Source organism: Osmerus eperlanus, chromosome 1, assembly GCF_963692335.1.
Source record: "Osmerus eperlanus chromosome 1, fOsmEpe2.1, whole genome shotgun sequence".
Classification (NCBI taxonomy): Eukaryota; Metazoa; Chordata; class Actinopteri; order Osmeriformes; family Osmeridae; genus Osmerus; species Osmerus eperlanus.
Window position 1 is genome coordinate 17529293 of NC_085018.1, and position 19635 is coordinate 17548927.

Consider the following 19635-nt stretch of genomic DNA (forward strand, 5'->3'; position numbering starts at 1 on the left):
TCTAGTTGGACTGTAGTGTCGAGCCCCTCAAGACTCCAGTCCTCTCTACACTTGACTTCATTGATTCCTACAAGCGTCGCGTCGAGACGTGCAGACTTGACGAAGCATTTACTACAACGCTAGGAACAATTGTACATCTTTCAAACCTGGACGATGAGGGGTTCCTGCCGACCAAGAAGCACGCGAGACAGGGCAGGTAGGCTACAACACCGTTGAATTCGATGCACAGTTTATGACCACATTTCATGCAGGATGTAATGAGGCAGTTTGAACGAGGACAGTCAATATGCAGCTATAGTGCGGGGGCTAACACGGCTGAGGAAGTAAACAAGCCCGTCACGTAGGCATGGGTCAGTTTACAGGGCCGTATAGCTTATTGAAAGAAAGAAAAAGGAATGTGAGCGCAAGGCTTTTGCTGGAAAAAGACATGTAATTATTTCAGCTATAAAACACGAATTTGTTATTAACGAGTAGGTTGCTATCCTCTTACTAGCTAGCGTTGCAAACTACAATAGCTAGCAAGGCACTCTACATCCAGCGGTTGGTTACATGTTGCGTTTCCATTATACGTAAATGTCATGCAACTTTTGTATTAATTCTTCATTCATTCATGTATGCCTTTTTAATCAATACACTAATGAGGAAGTATTTATGTTGTACGATGAAAATACAAGTAAGTTTGTTTCAAACTGATGGCAATTTTGCAATGCTCATTCATCGACAAACATTGGTTAAGATCGAGCTTGCTTAGAAGAGGGGAGGTAGGGAGGCGTATTGAATGTGTACAGCAAAGCCACATGCTTATGTTGTTCTGTGTGTGTGTTATGGGGATTGGGGTGAGGGGGTTAAAGGCAGAAATGTTGGTAATGTTGTTGAGACGCACTTTTTGTAATTGTTGCTGAAATAGACTTCACATCCTCATGACAACCAATAAATCTAAAGGTTGGACAGAAACATTTTTAAAAATCCGATATCTGTGGGCGTCGCAGGACTGTAATGAACACGACCAATGATTTTAGTTCGGAAAGGAATGATTGGACAGCATTGACCGAATGCAATGATTGGACGGGATACTTGTCTGTCTACCTCCCGGCAGTAGTCAGGCAGTGCGTTCATGTGTTTTAGGAGTGATTTTGATGGGAGGTGGGGAACATTTTAGTTAAGATTATTTCGAACTCAAGCCAAAATTGCTATTTCGCATATCTTGCCTTTAATCCGTAGACCTCAATTTGTTTAAGATACGCTTATATAATTACAAGTTAATGTTTTATTTTAAGTTCTGTCTTTGTATAAATGAGTGCTTATCATAAGTCTTCATCCCATGGACCACCCAAAAAAACAATAAACACGCTAGTTTGGACTAGGCTACACCTTAATGTCAGACAAGAATGGGTGTTGGATGTTGCAAATGTGTGAAGTAAAACCGAATAATTATTTGTCTTCAGTGCCACACACAACCACTATTTAATTATTTCAAACTTGAACCTATTTTTCACCTCTGACATGAGTTTGTTTTTGAAAAGCACCAGCCATTTTCTCAGAACTTCATCGTTATTAGTTTGGCCTTTTTAATGTCACAGTTGATGTCACAACAAAATGTTATTACATCATCATCGTCTGTCAGCATTGTCTGTTTAAAATGTTGCTCACACAGAATTATGAAGTAGTTGCCAACGGACTGAGGTGATAATAAGCACACACCCTGGAACCTGTCAGTCTAAATTAGTTTGACAATGTCTTGATTGTACACACTAATAGGCCTTCATCCCTGTCTCCTTAATTACCACACAGGCTCTTTGTTGCTAGCACACATGCTGTTTCCTGAAATGTAGCCTCACCTTCTACCTATAAATAGGTTGTTATTCTTGTTATTCTAAAATGAACGAGTGTTCTGGGTTTGGTTGATTTTAAGGATTGGTTGATTTTTTGGAATTTTGACAAACCAATGGCATGGAACCTTAACTGAACGATTTCTCAGACATTAACCTTTTCAAAAGCAACTTGTTTAGAAGGTAGTGAAAGCCACACACATATTATACAATTATTGATGTAGCCTAGTGCTGATGGGACAAACCTGATAACAATCGCCGATTGGGGGCAAGTTTAGCAAAATGTTTTGCCCTTTGTCTTTACCAGGCTTTGTTTATGCACTGTTGGCAGTTGTGTAGCTTTTAGCCTATGTAAGGTGTATAAGGGATGAACAAGGCTCATGATGTGTCGAGGAGGAGGGGCCATTCTCCCTCTGTGTGCAGAGTGTAGTGAGAGGAGGCTGGTCTGAGCTAGGCTGGAAAGGGAGAGGATTAGTCCTGGCAGGGCCTGTATCCCATAGAGACTGTATCCAATGCACTAGGCTATCCCACAGGACACTCATCTCAATGCATTGCCTAATGCCTAGACTGCAATCTCCCATGGCTTATACATCTCTCTCTCTCGGTTTCTCTCTCAAATCTCCCCTTGCCCTATCTCTATTCCTTCTTCATTCTGCTGAACAATTTTGTCACACAATCACAAAATCTTACTCTAACCCACCACCTCTCCTACTTTCTCTTTTTGATTATCTTAGCTTCTTCTCCCGCTCCGCCTGCCTGCTTGTCTGTCTGTCTGCTAGCCTCCCTCTATCTGTGTGAAAGTTCAACCCCATGCTCTGAATCCCATTAAAGGCTCCAGGGAGAGATTTGTGTGTGTGCTGCATCTATGCGCACTACAGCATGTTGTAGTCTGTTTTGGTATTTGTAATCTGTGATTGTGTGTGATCATGAATCTGTTTGTTTGATGAATATGAATGTGTGTGAAATTCCCTCGAGCTCTAGGCTTCCATTCAGACTGTTTTCTTCCCATTTCCAATCTTACAGTTATGTTGAAAACTGAGACCGAACATGGAAATGCAATGTAAACATTCTGTTCATTACAAATAATAGTTAAATAACTACAACCTTTTTATTTGGATGACTGGCAAGGACTGTATGTTGGCATTACATCACTCTGCTACTACTAATGGGTGTGCCTTTGCTTAAATCAATATTAGTTGAAGGTCTGCTGGAGAGAATGGGTGATATTGCCCCAACTGTTGCCATGGATGTGTCTGTGTATGTATCTACTTTTGAGGCTTGCTCTACTGATTTTTTTTACTTTTTTGGGGAGATATGCATAATGTACCTTAGCTGCAAATGAATCATGTGTGCGAGACTAAGCTCAGTTTTTGAACTGGACAGCCCTATGAACTCAAACCATGGTTAGTAACTTTCCATTGAGACCAGACTTGTTGTCTATCTGGAGGCCAGGCCTGTTATTGTACACATAGGCATAGGCTACATCCCTGTGTCCTTAATTACAGTACAGCTCTTTGTTCCTCTGTTTCCTTTAATATAGTCTCACCTTTGACATATAAGTATGCTATTATAAAATGAAAGCATGCCCTGGATTGCATTTTCCTGGCATCATCACTCATTCGAAAATGTGTATTAGTCTGGAACCTCTCAGTTCATTTTCGATTTCCAAGGGGTGTTATCAACGGGTGCTGACCAAAATGTTGGTCTTAATAATAAGATGGACGCAATTAATAATCTCGATGCAATTGAATAGAATTGGATAGATACAACCAATCAGAGCAACAAAACGTCATCTTGGTTCCCTTAGAAAAATGCCTCAACAGCGCTCTACTGTCTGAATGGGAGGGTGGTCTGCCAGAGCACGTAAAACATCAACTTGCAGATTCGTCTGGTTCTCTGTCTAGGATTGGATGGCACAGAAACCTAACTGACCAATTTCTCAAGCAGACACGTTTAGCCTTTTCAGACGTAACCTGTTGAGCTGGTAGACCAGGTTATCCATGCAGCAAATGCCACTGTCTGCCACAAAGACAATACGTTACAAAGTTGACTACAGAAACAGATTTGTAGCTTGTCCTTGTCGTGCTTCAGACAAGTTGTTCCATACTATCCCTCCCTTCCTCTAAATTCTGTAAATAGTGTCCAAAGGCTGTCTAGATGACAAACAGACAGGCAGCCTGTTAAGACTGAAGGATTATGATTATGATGAATAATGCTGAGGACGCATGGGATACCGACATCTGTCCATCCTCTCTACCTGTGAATACTTCTGTCCAGGGGTTTGTTTTCGGTTTGGGGTGAGAGTCTGAACAATTGCATGTAGGTATAGAGGACGGATGGAAAACAAGGATTTGAAGAGCGTGGAAATTAGTATGAAGCAGTTAGAAAACAAGAGATTTTGCAGCCTTTAGGAAGCAAGATGTATGCACTCTATTTTGGTCTTGGGTGTCTAGACAGCATTAATCCTCCTTTGTCATGTTTTGTTATACACTGTCACTGCTCTTGTATAGAGTGGGTAGTCAAATGTGTAAATCTTGCTCTCATTTCAACAAGTACAGTGAAGAAGAGACTGCTAATTACACTAATCTAAGTGGGTGTGTTTGTGTTCCTTTATACAAATATACAAATGAATACATCAAAACTGTGTAGACTGTGTATGGGTGTGTGTGTGTCATAGTAAGGTCACCTGAGGGTTTTGGTTGCATTAAATGTATAAACCACACCAAATTGTGAGATTAATTCTGTTGACACACTTGACTAGTAGTCTGGGACAGCCATCTGATGACAAGAACATTGGAAGACAACTGTTGTAAATAAAAACTAATGTGAACAGTACCACCTACTGGAGCAACATTTACATTGCAACTTGTGTACTAGGCACATTTGCTGACTGATCTAGTAGTAATAATATAAAAAATACTTGTTTGGTGCCTTCAACACAATCAATGTCCCTTGGAATAGATATAACAAAATAATTAGGAATTAATAATCAATCAAATATGGTAAACTATTGAGTCTAAACAAAGTACTCCTCTGCTGTGTTTCTTTAAAATAGAAGTGCGATACAATAGAAGGAGTTCTATAAGGTAGGCTGTGCAGCTGAATGACCTATTGGCATACCTATGGTGCTGAGACAGGCAGTGAGGATGAAGAGCAGCTGAGCTGATTCAGTGAGAACTTGAAGAAGCATACTGAAGACAGGAGCCTATGGCTCTCAGGCAGTGAAGGGCAATAAGTGAGCAGGAGGATAATGGACTGCAATTTGAGATCAACATTTGGTAATATGCCTACAAAGGTGTACTAGAGTTGTATTGGCCACATGGAGGCGCTGCTTTACTGCCATTGTGTTTTGGGGTCATAAGGTGTTCGATAACAATATGTATCACTGAGTCCTTGCTTTGGGACAGTTTCACAACTCAAGACTGAATATGTTGTACTCTGAGAGCGTTTAAGGCCATGTAGAACAATAACACATACTAGTAAGCTAGTATTACTACCACTAGTGTATCTTATGTAACTTATTAGCAGTATCGGTATTAATTATCATTAACCAACATACTTCTGGTCACTTCTAGTACTCGAGACAGAGGCGTATGTTTCAGAATACATAAACGGCATTCAATTTTCCATCTGAAAATTCAAAAATGTTGCATTTGTATTAACTTATTGTATATTTAAATATGCATTTACAGTTTTCAAACATTCTTTGGAACTTTTAATCATAGCCTACCATGATTACATGTGTGTAGATCAGATCCCGTGCAACGAGCACGTCCAACAGATCAATGTACCAGATCTTCTATTGGACGGTGCATTTCCTTTCCATGTTTCTAATTGGTTACATTTACATCAACATTCGCTGTACATTCGCTGTACATGTGCTGTACATGTGCCGTACATGGGCAGCGAAAACTGTTTTTCTCTCAACCCCCCCCCCCCCCCTGTCCATCTAAGTTAACTTGCCTAGCCCCCACGGCCATACTGAATTACCGTAGCTAACTAGTTCACAGGCGCAATTCTTCTTGTAAAAGGGGAATTCTTATTCTTTGTAGTCTTGCTGTTTTTGGTTTAATGTTTATTCACCTGGCAAAGTGGCGTTAGTAATTCTTAGTATGTGTCATTTGTCAATTATCACTTCAAATGGAACGTACATTGACGTAATATACATTCTAAAGCATTATAATGCAATGCTACATTTTCCAATGCATTTTTTGAGCATGTAGGTTATACCATTACATTCACATCATTAAATATAGATAACATTATTATTCAATACCTGAGTATTTCAAAATAGAAATATAAACGATTTATAGATCAATGTTAGCGTTAAAGAAACATTTAAAGGTCCTCTTTCATGAACTTCAGTTTAGCGCAATTACGGTAATTATATGCCGATGTTTCTCAGCCGATATGACATCCAAACCCCGCAGCGCTACTGTCACTGACTGTGCAGGTTCAGCCAAACAATATCCTGCTTAACTACCGCTGTCACAAAGAAACGGGACATGGTGCAGCATAAAGGATGACTTCCACTAAGGACGTTAGCTTGGCAAGAGCTCCACGGGAACTCACACAGAATCCTTTAAAGAAAATATGGATGCCGTGTAAAAATGGGCTTCCTGAAAAGCATATTTCACAGAGAAAGGGTGAGTGTCTATTATTCTTCTGGCGCTTACCAACGACGCCAAGGATGAGCATAACACTGACAGACATGGCTGTACAGATGATTACAGTAGGGCATGATATTGGCGAACCAATTTATATATCCTACTCTGCTAATCATGGAAATTTAAAGATATAATTTTACTAACCATTTGCTATATACATACTCTACACTGCGGCACTGCGCACGCAGTAATTCTGCATTCTCATGCTTTTCTTGCCACATTGCATCATTTTATTCCTTCATGAATAATTCGACTCTGTCTCACAATTTTGACTAGTGACGATAAAATGCTAAATGCACGAGTAGGTTCATACGTTGCATGCGTTCATTTAATTTGACCATGTGACTTACTCATGACAACGCACCCATTCGCACGTGGCACTTAAATATAGTGGGTTGTGTATAATGTATAAACTAACATCCGTTTGTGCTTGTCGGGTACACTGAAGGGGAATTGGCATAAGAGCCCCCTTTTTGTTTATAAGTAATTGTTTGTTTAGACCACTGTGTGTTGGTTTCCAGCTGCATTGAGAAGGAACCAGTAGCCTAAACTATAAGCGGCTGTTATTGTTGGCTCGAATAACAGTCACCTAGCGTCAGAACAACCTGTTGGGCGATGTAAAGCACCTAATTGACTCTTTTGAATTTCGGTTTATCAAGTTTGTATCCTCCCTAATAGTGTGTATGTCTGAGAAAAAGCGAAGGGGGTCTCAACAATTGTCAGAAATTACCAAAATATTTGACATCTTTATGGATATCTCTATATAAATATGGAATATGACAAAGGGTGACGTATGATGATTATGCAGCTGTCTTTGTCCCTGTATCCTTCTGTTTTGCATCTCAGGAGGGCTGGTGATTATTTTTGCTGAGTCAAAGCTACAAAGGAGCTGTAGTTTTAAGGAAGACTTGGCAGACTAGTGTCTTTTATTGTTCACACTGCCTATTCACTTCCAACCCAACCCAGTCCAGATACCCCCAGCTGAGTGTCCTCTGTCCAAGGCTAGGTGCTGAGGTCAGGGATATTTTATTCTGGGAGTCTCATATAGAGAGCTCTACTTGAATAAAAATGAATAATTCAGAACTTTGAGAGCAAAGAACCATGCCAGGCGTTGTATACTCAAGGCTTATCCTGATCAGTTAGCTCGTCTATATAGGGATCTTACTAACACAGAGTGAGGGGGCCTCACAAAGACTTAAACTGATAGCTGTTATGGTAAAACTCACCTCTCAAATGTAATGGAAAGTCAAAGCCCATGTCTGGACAAATGGTCTCAGCTGAGTTCAGTTATAGCTTCACTGTAATTGACTACCCCTGGATAGGTTGTCTCAGACAATGGATCTGTTCTTCTGGTGGACCCCCCCCCCCCCCTTAATTACCACCTAGGAATCTAGGTGGTAATTAAAAACATGGTGTGTGTGTGTTTTTAATGTGAGGCTAAGAGATCCACAGCACAACCTCTCAGAGGACTGTGCCTGCTTGAGTCCTTCAGATATGTCTGATGATTTTCAGAGATCCCTTCACAATCACCACTCAAACACAAAGGCCTCATTCATGCTTCTGCTGCTCTTCTTTCTGATTTACATTCTACCCTTCTCTTCAGCCGTCCCTTTTCCAAATTTCTGTCCTTAGCATTTTCACCCACCTACTGTGATACTGTGATTAGGGTCTAGAAACGTCATGATGGCTAACCTTTCCTAAAATGTTTAAATAGATTTAGCAACAAGTCATGCCCTTATGTTATGTCTGAATGTGTGATGTCTAATGTTTCAATGTATGTGAGTCTCTCCCTTAGACTTTTGAATGAATGAGATGAAACAGTCCTGGTTGAAGGAGATGAAACAATCACAGTCCTCTAGATCTCCAATTGTAGTAGCCAGATTAGTTTTTGCATGAAGAGGGCCATATCCCTCTTGCCCCATCTACAGACCGTGCCAACAACTGATATTCACTGTGCGTACAATAGGCACATTCATTAAACTTTCCTTCTTTTCCTTCCTCTCCAAATTTGTCAGTATGTATGACCAACTGTCCCACCGTCATTGTGACGGTTGGACTGCCAGCCAGAGGGAAGACTTACATTTCTAAGAAGCTGACCCGCTACCTCAACTGGATAGGTGTACCTACCAAAGGTAAATATTCTTACCCACAAAGACAGTAGGGCACATGCCATTTATGTATCCCATACACTTGTGATTATCTGTTTGTTCCTCAGAGTTCAATGTGGGCCAGTACAGAAGAGAGTGTGTGAAGATTTACAAGTCCTTTGAGTTTTTCCGTCCAGACAACGAGGAGGGCCTGAAGATCAGAAGGTGACTTTAGGGCAGGAGTTCTCTTACCCTGGCACACCCCTTCTTTTTTGGCCAGTAGAGTCACATGGTATATAGTCTCTTTGAGATTTGTGCAGTACTACACAATCTAACTTTGCATACATTTATTTTTTATATCATAGGCAGTGTGCATTGGCGGCTCTGAATGATGTCCGCCAGTACCTGAGTGTGGAGGGAGGGCAGGTGGCGGTGAGTAAACCAGACCACCCCTCAAACGCCTTCATTCTGTAATAGCATTCTATTGTATATATTCATTAAAGACTAAGTTCTGTAACCAAGCAGTGCTCCACCTATTTAACTGCAGGTATTTGATGCCACAAATACCACCAGGGAGAGGAGAGGGACCATCACTAGGTTTGCTGAGCAGAATGGCTTTAAGGTATGTCACCTAAGCGCACTTGGACATTTTTTGCAACTTTGTGATATCCAGAGATGGCAAAAGTACACACACCATTCATTCAAGTAGAAGTACAGATACTCATGTTTAAAGAGACTCTGGTAAAAGATGAAGTGCTGACTATACCTTTTCACTCAAGTTAAAGTATGGGCTCTGACATGTACATAAAGGAAAAATTGGCATTACTACTACCTGTTTTATTGTTACGCTGGTAACTGGACCTCACATCAAATTAATACATCAATACAAAAATACACTATATATAGACACGCAGCGCTTTCGCCAGGAATTTTTTTGTGACACTAGCTTTTGTTTGTTGGGTGTGGTAGCCAGGAAATTTTTCAAAAGGCGTGCCATGACAAATATTATTTATCATGCCACCCAATACAGATGAAAACCAACGTAACAAGCCTGATTTGAAAATACAGATATTTGTGTGAAAAATAATAAATAAGTAAAGTAAAAATCTACTTAAGTCCAGTAACAAAGTATTTGTTCATCGTTGCTTCCCATCTCTGCTGATATCCGTGCTTTAAAATCTCCTCTCCTCGTCAGGTGTTTTTTGTAGAGTCAGTGTGTGAGGACCCAGACGTGATAGCAGAGAACATAGTAGTGAGTACCATCGACTAGCACCTTGTTTTTTAGCTTGTTTGATCTCAGCCTGTTTGACCAGTAATGGTGTCTAAAATCTAATGTATGGTGTTAAAGGCTTAGATATAAATGATTCATGAAAAAAAAGTTGTGATAAGCATGGCCATTTTCCTGTTTCATTTCCTGTTTGTGTTTGTGTCCTTCCTGTCCATGCAGCAAGTGAAGCTGGGTAGTCCAGATTACATTGACTGTAACACAGAGGAGGCTGTAGAGGACTTCATGAAGAGGATCAAGTGTTATGAGAACTCCTATCAGCCTCTGGATGAGGTGCTAGACAAGTGAGAGTTCAGCAGTTCAGCCATTTGAACCGCCCCTGTAGGTCTTACAAACATAATACAAAAACGCTAAAAGCATACAATAGTACTCTTATATTTACAGTTAACTTGCGACAGCATTAGTAAGTTTGTACATACATGAACAAGGACTAGTCAGGTGCAGGTGCTGCTCTGTCTCATGCTGTGGGAAGTCAACGCTCCTGCTTCCCCACCTACAGGGATCTGTCCTACATTAAGGTCATGGACGTGGGCCGGCGCTACCTGGTCAACCGGGTCCAGGACCACATCCAGAGCCGCATTGTCTACTACCTGATGAACATCCACATCACCCCACGCTCCATATACCTGTGTCGCCACGGCGAGAGCGACCTTAATGTCAAGGGACGCATCGGTGGAGACTCAGGCTTGTCCGACAGGGGCAAGGAGGTGTGTCTGCGTTTGTTGTGTTTGAGACTGCTCTTGAGTGAAAGCTGTTTTCTCTTTCTGGGTCTTCATCATCTCACTCTTATTCTCCCAGTTTGCCAAATGTCTTGGGAGGTTTATCCAGGACCAGAACATAAAGGACCTAAAGGTTTGGACGAGTCAGATGAAGAGGACGATCCAGACTGCTGAGGCACTCGGCGTGCCTTATGAACAGTGGAAGGCCCTCAACGAGATAGACGCAGTATGTGTGTTGTTGATGTGTGTGTTGGTGAGAGAAGGAAAGGTTGTCATGTGAGATAAATAAGAATGTTGACTAGTCTTTGTCTGCCCTGCAGGGTGTGTGTGAGGAGATGATGTATGAAGAGATCCAGGAGCATTTCCCTCTAGAGTTTGCCCTGAGAGACCAAGACAAATACCGCTACCGCTACCCTAAAGGAGAGGTGAGACGTGTTTGTGAGCATGTCGGTATTCATGTGTGTGATTATAAATATTTCTGTTTTTATGTCTTATTAAAGGAAAATGCATTTTAGCTGTAGTCAAATTATTATTTTTTAATCTGTAAATATTACAGGCAGCAAATTTAAACCTTAGTTTTTTTGTGACAAACTGTTCACAAAAGTCAGTGCACTATTTTGTGCATGTGTGACCAGCCTCTGGTTCTCCCCCTCAGTCCTATGAGGACCTGGTGCAGCGGTTAGAGCCAGTCATCATGGAGCTGGAGAGGCAGGAGAACGTGCTGGTCATCTGTCACCAGGCCGTCATGCGCTGCCTGCTGGCCTACTTTTTGGATAAGACTGCAGGTACTGGCAGTGAGAAACACAAACACCTGTCATGTCCTACTAACTCTAAATCCATCTAACTATACAACCCTTCTGATGCAGGGGGGTTGTCTGGGGTATACACCTGAGTCATCACTCCCTACATTGCAAACCTTACCTTTCCAGTTTCTTAGATCTGTAATCATGTTGCTTTTGTCTCCTTGCCACTCAGAGGAGCTGCCTTATCTGAAGTGTCCTTTGCACACTGCATTGAAGCTGACCCCTGTGGCTTATGGTGAGTGCTTTGACTAGTCTTGAAGCTCAACGGTCAAAGTATTCATTGTATTTGTATTTAATGGTATAGCTTTTGGGGAGGAGGCTTACTATCTGTTTTTGTTCGGTGTAGTGCTTTACCCTAGTATCCTTGGTAACAAATATAAAGGAGAGCCTGTCACACATTGTGTATAATTTTACTTACAAGTCTCTAATGCTTTCCTTTTCCTCTCTTCCAATGTTTTCATCCTAGGCTGTAAAGTGGAATCTGTAGCCTTGAATGTGGAAGCAGTAAACACTCACAGGGACAGGCCAGAGGTGGGTACGCCAGACACATGCACCAACAGTAGGACTTGGTGGGGTGGAGGTGGTGGCCATCCAGAAGGTGTCTATTCTACTGTAACTGAGTTAGCTTCAGGAGCCTTACAAGTTAGTCAGTTGACCTCACCAGTGTCCTCAGACAAATTCAAGGGGCTGCAATGTATGGAGCGGTGCAGGCTCAATATGAAGTGGTTAGAACACTCCATGACCAATTCACTTAGTGATAACTTAATTTGTATGTTAAAATATACTCTTGCAAACCTAGTCTGTGATACTGCATCGTCCTGGATACAGCCCTAGAGACCAGTGCTGACCCCTCCCCTCTCTTCTCATTGGACAGAATGTAAATATATCACGGCTGGCGGAGGAAGCCCTGTTCACAGTCCCCGACCACCAGTGATCCCTGAAGACGCCCAAGATACCTGTGATATCCCTCACCATTGCCACTTTCACTAGAACCACTATCAGCTATCAGTCTTTTTTTTTTTTCTTCTTCAACAGGATAGAAGTGCGTCCTGTCCTTTCATTGGACAGTTTTTCTTTAAATTGTAATTGTTTAACACTTTACACCTGCTCCTTCTTTCCTCGGCAATGAAAAAATAGACAACTGGAATCCAGTTCTTTGGTGAATGACCCCACTGTTGGGGGGGGGGGGGGGGGGGGGATGCTCCTTGGGATGGCCATACCTACACAAACAGACACACACACACACACACACACACACACCCCCCTGTGTGTGTGTGTGTGTGTGTGTGTGTGTGTGTCTGTTTGTGTAGGTATGGCCATCCCAAGGAGCATCTCCTGATGTACTGATTTTTTTAATCTTATGACTTAATAAACAATAAACAAAGTATTATTTTCATAAATGCGTTTTTGCACAATCATATTAATTCCAATATTATCTTAATCAATGTAACCTGGGCTGATTGTCATGTATTTTACATAACTGAGGTGATCTACCTTCTAACATGTGCTCAACCTTGTTGTTCAATGTATTGTGATGAAATCTCATGTTATGTCTAAGAAGCTGTTCTGAATTGTGCAGTTGTCATTGACATGGCATCTAGTCATCAAAATCAATGCAATCAAGAAAAGGATTGCCTATCTCTTTATTCATAATTCTCCATTTAAAATCATGCTGAATCAGTAACCTGCCTGTTATATGTGTATTTTTTTAAAGATACTTTGTTTCATCTTAATGCATAAATGTTAGAATTTACATCCAAATTAAAAAAATAAATATTCCAAGTTGACTCTGGCCTCAGGTGAATGATGAAATATCCATGTAATTGTTGACTGGTAGTGCTGTAAACCTAGGCCCATATGTCCTGTTACATTTTAAAAGTTTCAAAGAAATAATCAATATTGTCTTAAACAGTAATCAGATTTTGTGGTGTTTCAGAATGTTAATGTGCAGTGCAGCAAAGAAGATGCTCTGCAGACAGTCCCAGCTCACCTCTGGTCAGGGTTCCTGCGGTGTCTAAAATTCTGAACTTTAAATTTAAGGCCTTAAAACGTCTTAAAATCGTTAAATTAATCTGATTAATTAATTAGTCAGGTCAAAAAAAGGTTGTACCCTCGTTCATTTCCAGAAACGCTAGCCGCAGAAAGTTATTACAAAGTAGCAAAAAAGTATTGAGTCGTAGCCTACAAAGCGGAGCTCTAGAGTGAACTAAACTAAAGAGAATCTTCCTGAGATTAACAAGCGTTTGGCAGAGGAGAGAGACGATATTTATGAAATTGAAGGTGAAGTTCCACATCTCACATGACCACAATGTAACTTTTAAGTTGAAATAAATTTAAAATTTGGATTTGAACCCAGGTTGTTGCGGTACTGCACCAGCATGTCTGAAAGAGCATGCCCACTAACCCAGTGAGTTAAAAGGGGAGCCCTGCTTTCTTCTGGTTTTCTGACACCCCAACTCTGCAGGTTGTTACAACTACATAGTTCAATGTCAAATTTTATGTTGAGTGGAGATTGTTATGATCCCTGATAGCTCAGTGGTTAAGGATGTGATCTACTGTGGGTGGGGTCTTGTGTTCTAATCTGTCTGAAGGATCTTCTTACAGCTACATTTTTGCTCTTGGACTTGTAAATAAAACTCGACATATAAATAAAACTGATAAAAGATTTAGACTCTTGGTTGAACCTTTCCTGGTGGGACAGGGGATCTAGACAGTCAGGGAGTGCGCTGTGGTTACAGGAATCTGGGCCCACGGATGAGTTTGGCACTGCTCTGTGCTGGTTTTGAACCCAGGTTGTTGTGGTGTAGGCCCTTGTTCTCAACCCACTACACCACAGGGGTCTGTCTTGTGTCTTTTTCGGTCTTGTGTACCATTTTGTTTAAGTGAACCAAAACACAAATGTTTCTCTCCAGTTAATATTTTAATCGTGTTTATGACAGCATACTAGAACCATTGCTGTATTGTAACTGATTTGCTTTTGGATTCTGTTTAAACCAAGAAAAAAGAATTAACATACTTTAACATGCTGTTTATGGTTACTTAAATTGAATATTTGCATTAGTTTTTGCAAAAGAGATGAACCAGAGAACAGAATAAACATACAAACAATCGATAGAGGGATTTATTTCTCAATTTCAGCACTAATCATATTTATTTCCATCAATGATAGGGTCTACTCTGTGTATTAAGACAATAAACATGTGCACCAATTTGTTTAAGGTCTGTTGTAACAAAAACTTTGCAAAAAAAATGATATATACGTGTGCATATAATATTCATATAAAAAAAAAACATTTAAATTATCAGAAAGAAAATATTGTTTCCCTGTGCTCATCAAAATTGACTGAGGGTTTCATTTTAAGGACCCACCCTGATTTAATGTTTTGTTCTAAAGGCAGAAATTAAATGAGGCTGTGAATATTCATTATGTACAAACATCAATAAATCTGAGCACAGGGAAACATTGATGATGAAGGACAACATCCACATTGGTCAGATGCACTTCATAGATGTCATCATCGTGGTTGGCTTGACAGACTATTGTCCCGCCTCTTCCATTTCTGTCCTGTGATGGGCTCCATCCAAGAAACCATGGTGACTTTTGTGATCATGGTGAGGAATGTTTTGGGGGTTTTGTTTTTAGAACTGCAAAACAAGGACACAAGGTCAAATCTACAAAGACTTGAACAACATGAAAGAAAATATTTTTGAGAAACCAAAAAACACTCACATTTTTTAGGAACTCCTCTGCGACAATACGGGCCCTGGCATTGACAGACAGCTTCATCTCACTAATCTCCTTGTCAATCTCTTCCATGAAATGAATGACAAAGTCCACCAGCTTGTGCTTGTACATCTGTTCAGTGTGGAAGTTGGTTATGAGGAAACTGATGTCGTAGCCCTGTGGAACAACAAGACAAGAGGAGAGAACTGATTCAAATGGGAGAAGTATGCAAATGGGTAAAGTATGCAAATAAGATCATTCATAATTGTGTATCTCACCTCCACTGGTTTCCTCCTCAGGATGAAGAAGTTCTCTGCCCTCATCATCATGAAGCGCATGAATTTATGACAGAGGATCTTCTCAATCTCATCCGCCTGGATGGACACAAATCACAAGACCAGCATTTTGATCATAAAATAATTACATGACAGGGCCATGGTAAACTTTTAATCTCTGTAAATAACCAATCATAAGTTTTAACAATGCATCCGGCTATGTATAGCCAAGAGATCATTTGAGTGTTTTACAGTCTACACTGGTGAGGAAGAAAGAGGTAGTGAGAGCTTCCCGACCTGCTTAACAGCAATGCTGACTCGGACTGAGTTGATAGAGCCCTCGATCAGAACCTTCTCCTTCTCATTACGACTAATAATGACAGGCTGAAGAAGCAACTCTTTACTGCTCCTGTGAGTGGACAGCAAAAACAACATTCATTATACATGTGTACACAATCACAAACTCTCGAAACCCTCACACAGAGTATCTGCTGAGTACAGCCCCTTGAGAAAGGTATAGTCCCACCCACTATTAGGGGAGAAAGAGACACTTACCGAACCTCCACCTCTGGCTTGTTGTGGCGCTCCACCACCTGAGAGGAGAAGTTCTCCAGACAGAGGGCAGCCTGCAGTGTGGCACGCACAGCGTTGAGGTATGGGCGCAGAGTCGCCGTCTGAGAGAAGAGAGAGCATTTTAAAAGAAAACAGATTATGTAGGTTTAAGGTTAAAAAGGAATATTATAAATGGCCTGCCACAGTAAGCTACCTCCCTTATACTGTCAAACTCCTCCACACTATCCTTCTCTAGCCAATAAGCCCTCTACAGTCAAACAGGTCTAAACATGCAGGTAGGATTCTTAGCACTGAGGAATTTCCTCAGTGTCTCATCCAAAAGCTGCAGACTGAACATACTAAATTCCAAGACAATATCACAGGAAAAATATTTTATCAAAAGCGCTCAAACAACATAAATTAAATAAATGCATAAAAGCACATAACACAATGTGGCAGTGCAAGTAAGCTCACACACTAATCTACCAGAGGCTAAGCTGTAATTGTATTTTATCTATCGTGAGTTTGTCAAACGTCATTAGAATACAATTATATTTGGCAGTAGCTTGTAAAGTGAGGTCAAAACCAGCTGTGCAACTCTCCATCCCTTCATGACAGACATGACAGCTAGCTAGCTAATTCAACTGATTTAGAAATTATACGTTTATTAGGAAAGTACACAGCTAGCTACCCAGTCAGCCCACGGTACACTTGTGTTATACGTTACCTTCCATTATACAATATTCAATATATCAGCCGTGATTTTAGATGGCAAGCTGACGTTATGATTTACGTCGCTTGCTAAATAGCTAGCTAGCCACTGACTGCAAAAAAATGCCAGCAACTAGGCTACCCCGCTGCTATTCTAGAAAGCCAACATTAGCTTGCTACCTCAACTTTCTTAACATCGGGTACATATACGGTTTAAGTGTAACTCAAATACATTTCTCATCGTGTGATGTGGTATATTATCCTTACTTGCACGACATAAACCTTGGATTATCTTACCATTGCTCTGTATGTGCAGGACCAGAAGACGGAAGTGCTCTCGCCAGGTCTCTTCCGCAAGCCTGTGCTCGCAGTGGAATATACCATTTAAATTCCTCATAGGGGAACATAGTTGAGGGTGGAAATGTGATTGATCCATTGCTACATACTTATATATGTGTTTTCTTGCATTATCCTATTGTAGTAATTGTATACGTATTTTACACATGTAATACATTGTTCACATTTTTAAATAGTTGGCTCAACCATATGACATTTCTTTCGGACAAAGCATTCAAGTAAATAATGTGCTGTACCTTTTCTACGATTCTTTTGCGTTTTAAGAATACATACAATACATACTCTTATGTTTGTATGTGCATTTTAACTGTTTTCAGCGAACCATTATCAGATATATCGTAATGAATGAATCGTGAGTTGCAAATGTTTTCTTCCTAATAAGGTAAAAGGACCTCTCCATTTCAGTTCTAGTGAGGGGGTGGGTGTTTGTAAGTGTGTGGAAATCCTACCATTTCATTGAATTTATTTTTCATAAAGACGTCACTTATAAGATGAATTGCACCAACAAATTTAACTAAAACCATTTTCATCTGGGTATTTTCATTCCATTGGGACATATTTTGCAATGTTTTAATCCGGTGGTGGCAGGACTGTTTAAATGTCTAATAGTTTTCATTTCAGGGTTTTGTCTGAGAATCGTATGGGTGCAATGAAGAGCTGTAGCCTACCAGTAAATGTAATATTGAGTCGTATGTTATCAAAGTAAGACATCTAGACGTTTTGTTTCAATGGTTATTCCTACCGTATGTTGAAAATAATCATTCAAAGTCATTAAAACCATCATTTTAGATTGCAATTTATTTACAGAGAATTTAACTGCTTGAGGCAACAAAGGCTACATGCCTACATTACACATACAAACATTTAAACGAAACATAAGTTCCAGATAATGCCGTCTTTTATTTTTTACTTTAGTTACAGTAATTCAGCAAGCCTCGTCAACTAACTAGTGTATTTCCGACAACTGGGGGCGTTGCCCACAATTCAAATCTGGACTGGGCGGTTTGACTCATCGATGCCCCATCGTAAATGTTTCACAATTGTTTACACATCATACCATCATTTGCTGAAGATGTACAAAAATAATATAAATGAAATTTTTGGCCAAACCTAACATTTGGGCCACACTTCGATGCGAATAAAAAAGTCCAATCATCGTTTAAACCACAACATGTACAAAAATAAATCAAGTCTTTTTTTTCCGGTGTTGGGTTGGGTATGCTACTTCTTTCTTGGAGACTTGGCGGCAGGTTTGCTCGCCTTCTTCGGCTTTGGCTTCTTACTCTTAACCGGAGTTGCCTTTTTGGCCGCCAGCTTTTTTGGTTTGGCGGCCGGCTTCTTCTTGGGTGTCGACTTCTTTTTCGGGCTAGCCTTCGGTTTCGCCTTAGTTTTGATGGCTGCCTTTGCCTTCTTAGCTGGTGCTTTTGTTTTTACAGCCTTAACAGGCGTTGGTGCTTTTTTCGGTGCCTTTGTCTCAAACTTCTTTTTGTTTAGTTTGAAAGAACCGTTCGCACCCGTACCCTTTACCTGGATCAGGGTATCGTTCAGAACTAGCGCGCGAATAGAATATCGCAGATAGGTTCGTCCATGCTGCTGATCGAACCAGATCGCCTCCCTGGCTTTGTTGTAAATCTTGGCCAACGACGAACCATTTCTCTCGCCCAGTTGTTTAATCGCGTCAACCACCAGTACGCTGTACTTCCCTGGGCCCTTTCCCTTGCGTTTCTTCTTCTTGGCTGAGCTGGTGGCAACAGTCGCTGGTTTTGCTTTTGGTTTAGGTTTAGTGGGTGTCCTTTTCTTTGACTTTGCAGCCACTGGAGCTTCTGCGGCAGGAACTACTTCAGTATCACTTGCCATTATGTTAAATTCAATAATAGATATACGAACGAATTGTTATCACAGACCCTACGTCAAATTGCTCGGGTGGATATGATCTCTGAAACAAGCCTGGCTAGCCTATATAGGTACCAAGCGGACGTGATTGAAAACAACAACATGGAATGTCATGGTGTGTGCGAAGTTGTGTTTTTTGATATGAGTTTCATTGAGATTTTGTAATATCCGGGACGATTATTACGAGACAAACAACTTTTTATAGGAAGACCAAACGATTACCTATTTGGCGGTTGTATGTTTGTACCGGTGTTGGTCGACATTTCCAAGAAAAAAGGGAAAGTGCGGACGGCACCGCACAGTAGTAGTGGCAAACTGGGTGGGGGGACCTACTTTACGAGGTTATGGTTTGAAAATGGTACACAGTTTTACTTTCTATAAACTTTAGACCAGTACTTCAGAGTGGGGTAAGTCGTAATTGATAATGGGTTTCTTGTTTAGCCACTTCAGTTTTGGAATATTTTTGATTTAATTTGTTTAAACTAGCACAGTACACGCCCTCGCGTGGCAATCTATTGACAATTCGAGATTTGCACCCATCTCTTCACGCGAGCCTCGAACTGAATTACAAATTTAAACTGCAATAAGAAAGAATCATAACAGACTACAGTTACATTTTATTGTAAGCTAAAGTGAGATTGTACCCGTGTGTCCTATCTTATATACTTCCAAGTCAGTAATGATAAGTCCCATTAATTGCTTGATCTCAATGGACACCAACTGAAACTAAAGC

General features: G+C 40.6%; 3 protein-coding genes across 5 annotated transcripts; 1 reads left to right on the forward strand and 2 right to left on the reverse strand.

Moving 5' to 3' along the window:
- Positions 1-18: 18 nt before the first annotated feature.
- pfkfb4b (6-phosphofructo-2-kinase/fructose-2,6-biphosphatase 4b) lies at positions 19-14209 on the forward strand. 3 transcript variants are annotated; one of them, XM_062465092.1, is made up of 14 exons: positions 19-196; positions 8512-8628; positions 8712-8808; positions 8949-9015; positions 9131-9205; positions 9779-9835; positions 10031-10152; positions 10368-10575; positions 10667-10813; positions 10908-11012; positions 11243-11372; positions 11563-11625; positions 11857-11921; positions 12265-12582. In XM_062465092.1, the coding sequence occupies exons 1-14, from the start codon at positions 154-156 to the stop codon at positions 12322-12324; spliced, it is 1356 nt and encodes a 451-aa protein (XP_062321076.1). In that variant the 5' UTR covers positions 19-153; the 3' UTR covers positions 12325-12582. The 3 variants fall into 3 exon arrangements, with proteins under 3 accessions (XP_062321076.1, XP_062321085.1, XP_062321066.1); XM_062465101.1 differs by lacking the exons at positions 19-196; positions 12265-12582 and adding exons at positions 6266-6475; positions 13327-14209; XM_062465082.1 differs by lacking the exon at positions 19-196 and adding an exon at positions 6267-6475.
- A 284-nt stretch (positions 14210-14493) lies between these two features.
- arpc4 (actin related protein 2/3 complex, subunit 4) lies at positions 14494-17061 on the reverse strand. The gene is made up of 6 exons (XM_062465155.1): positions 16950-17061; positions 15945-16063; positions 15687-15798; positions 15393-15488; positions 15121-15291; positions 14494-15035 (listed from the first exon to the last, which is right to left on the reverse strand). Exons 1-6 carry the CDS (start codon positions 17034-17036, stop codon positions 15030-15032), a joined length of 591 nt encoding a protein of 196 aa, XP_062321139.1. The 5' UTR covers positions 17037-17061; the 3' UTR covers positions 14494-15029.
- A 728-nt stretch (positions 17062-17789) lies between these two features.
- LOC134023229 (histone H1.10) lies at positions 17790-18948 on the reverse strand. The gene has a single exon (XM_062465182.1). The coding sequence runs from the start codon at positions 18864-18866 to the stop codon at positions 18231-18233; it is 636 nt and encodes a 211-aa protein (XP_062321166.1). The 5' UTR covers positions 18867-18948; the 3' UTR covers positions 17790-18230.
- Between the last annotated feature and the right edge of the window lie 687 nt (positions 18949-19635).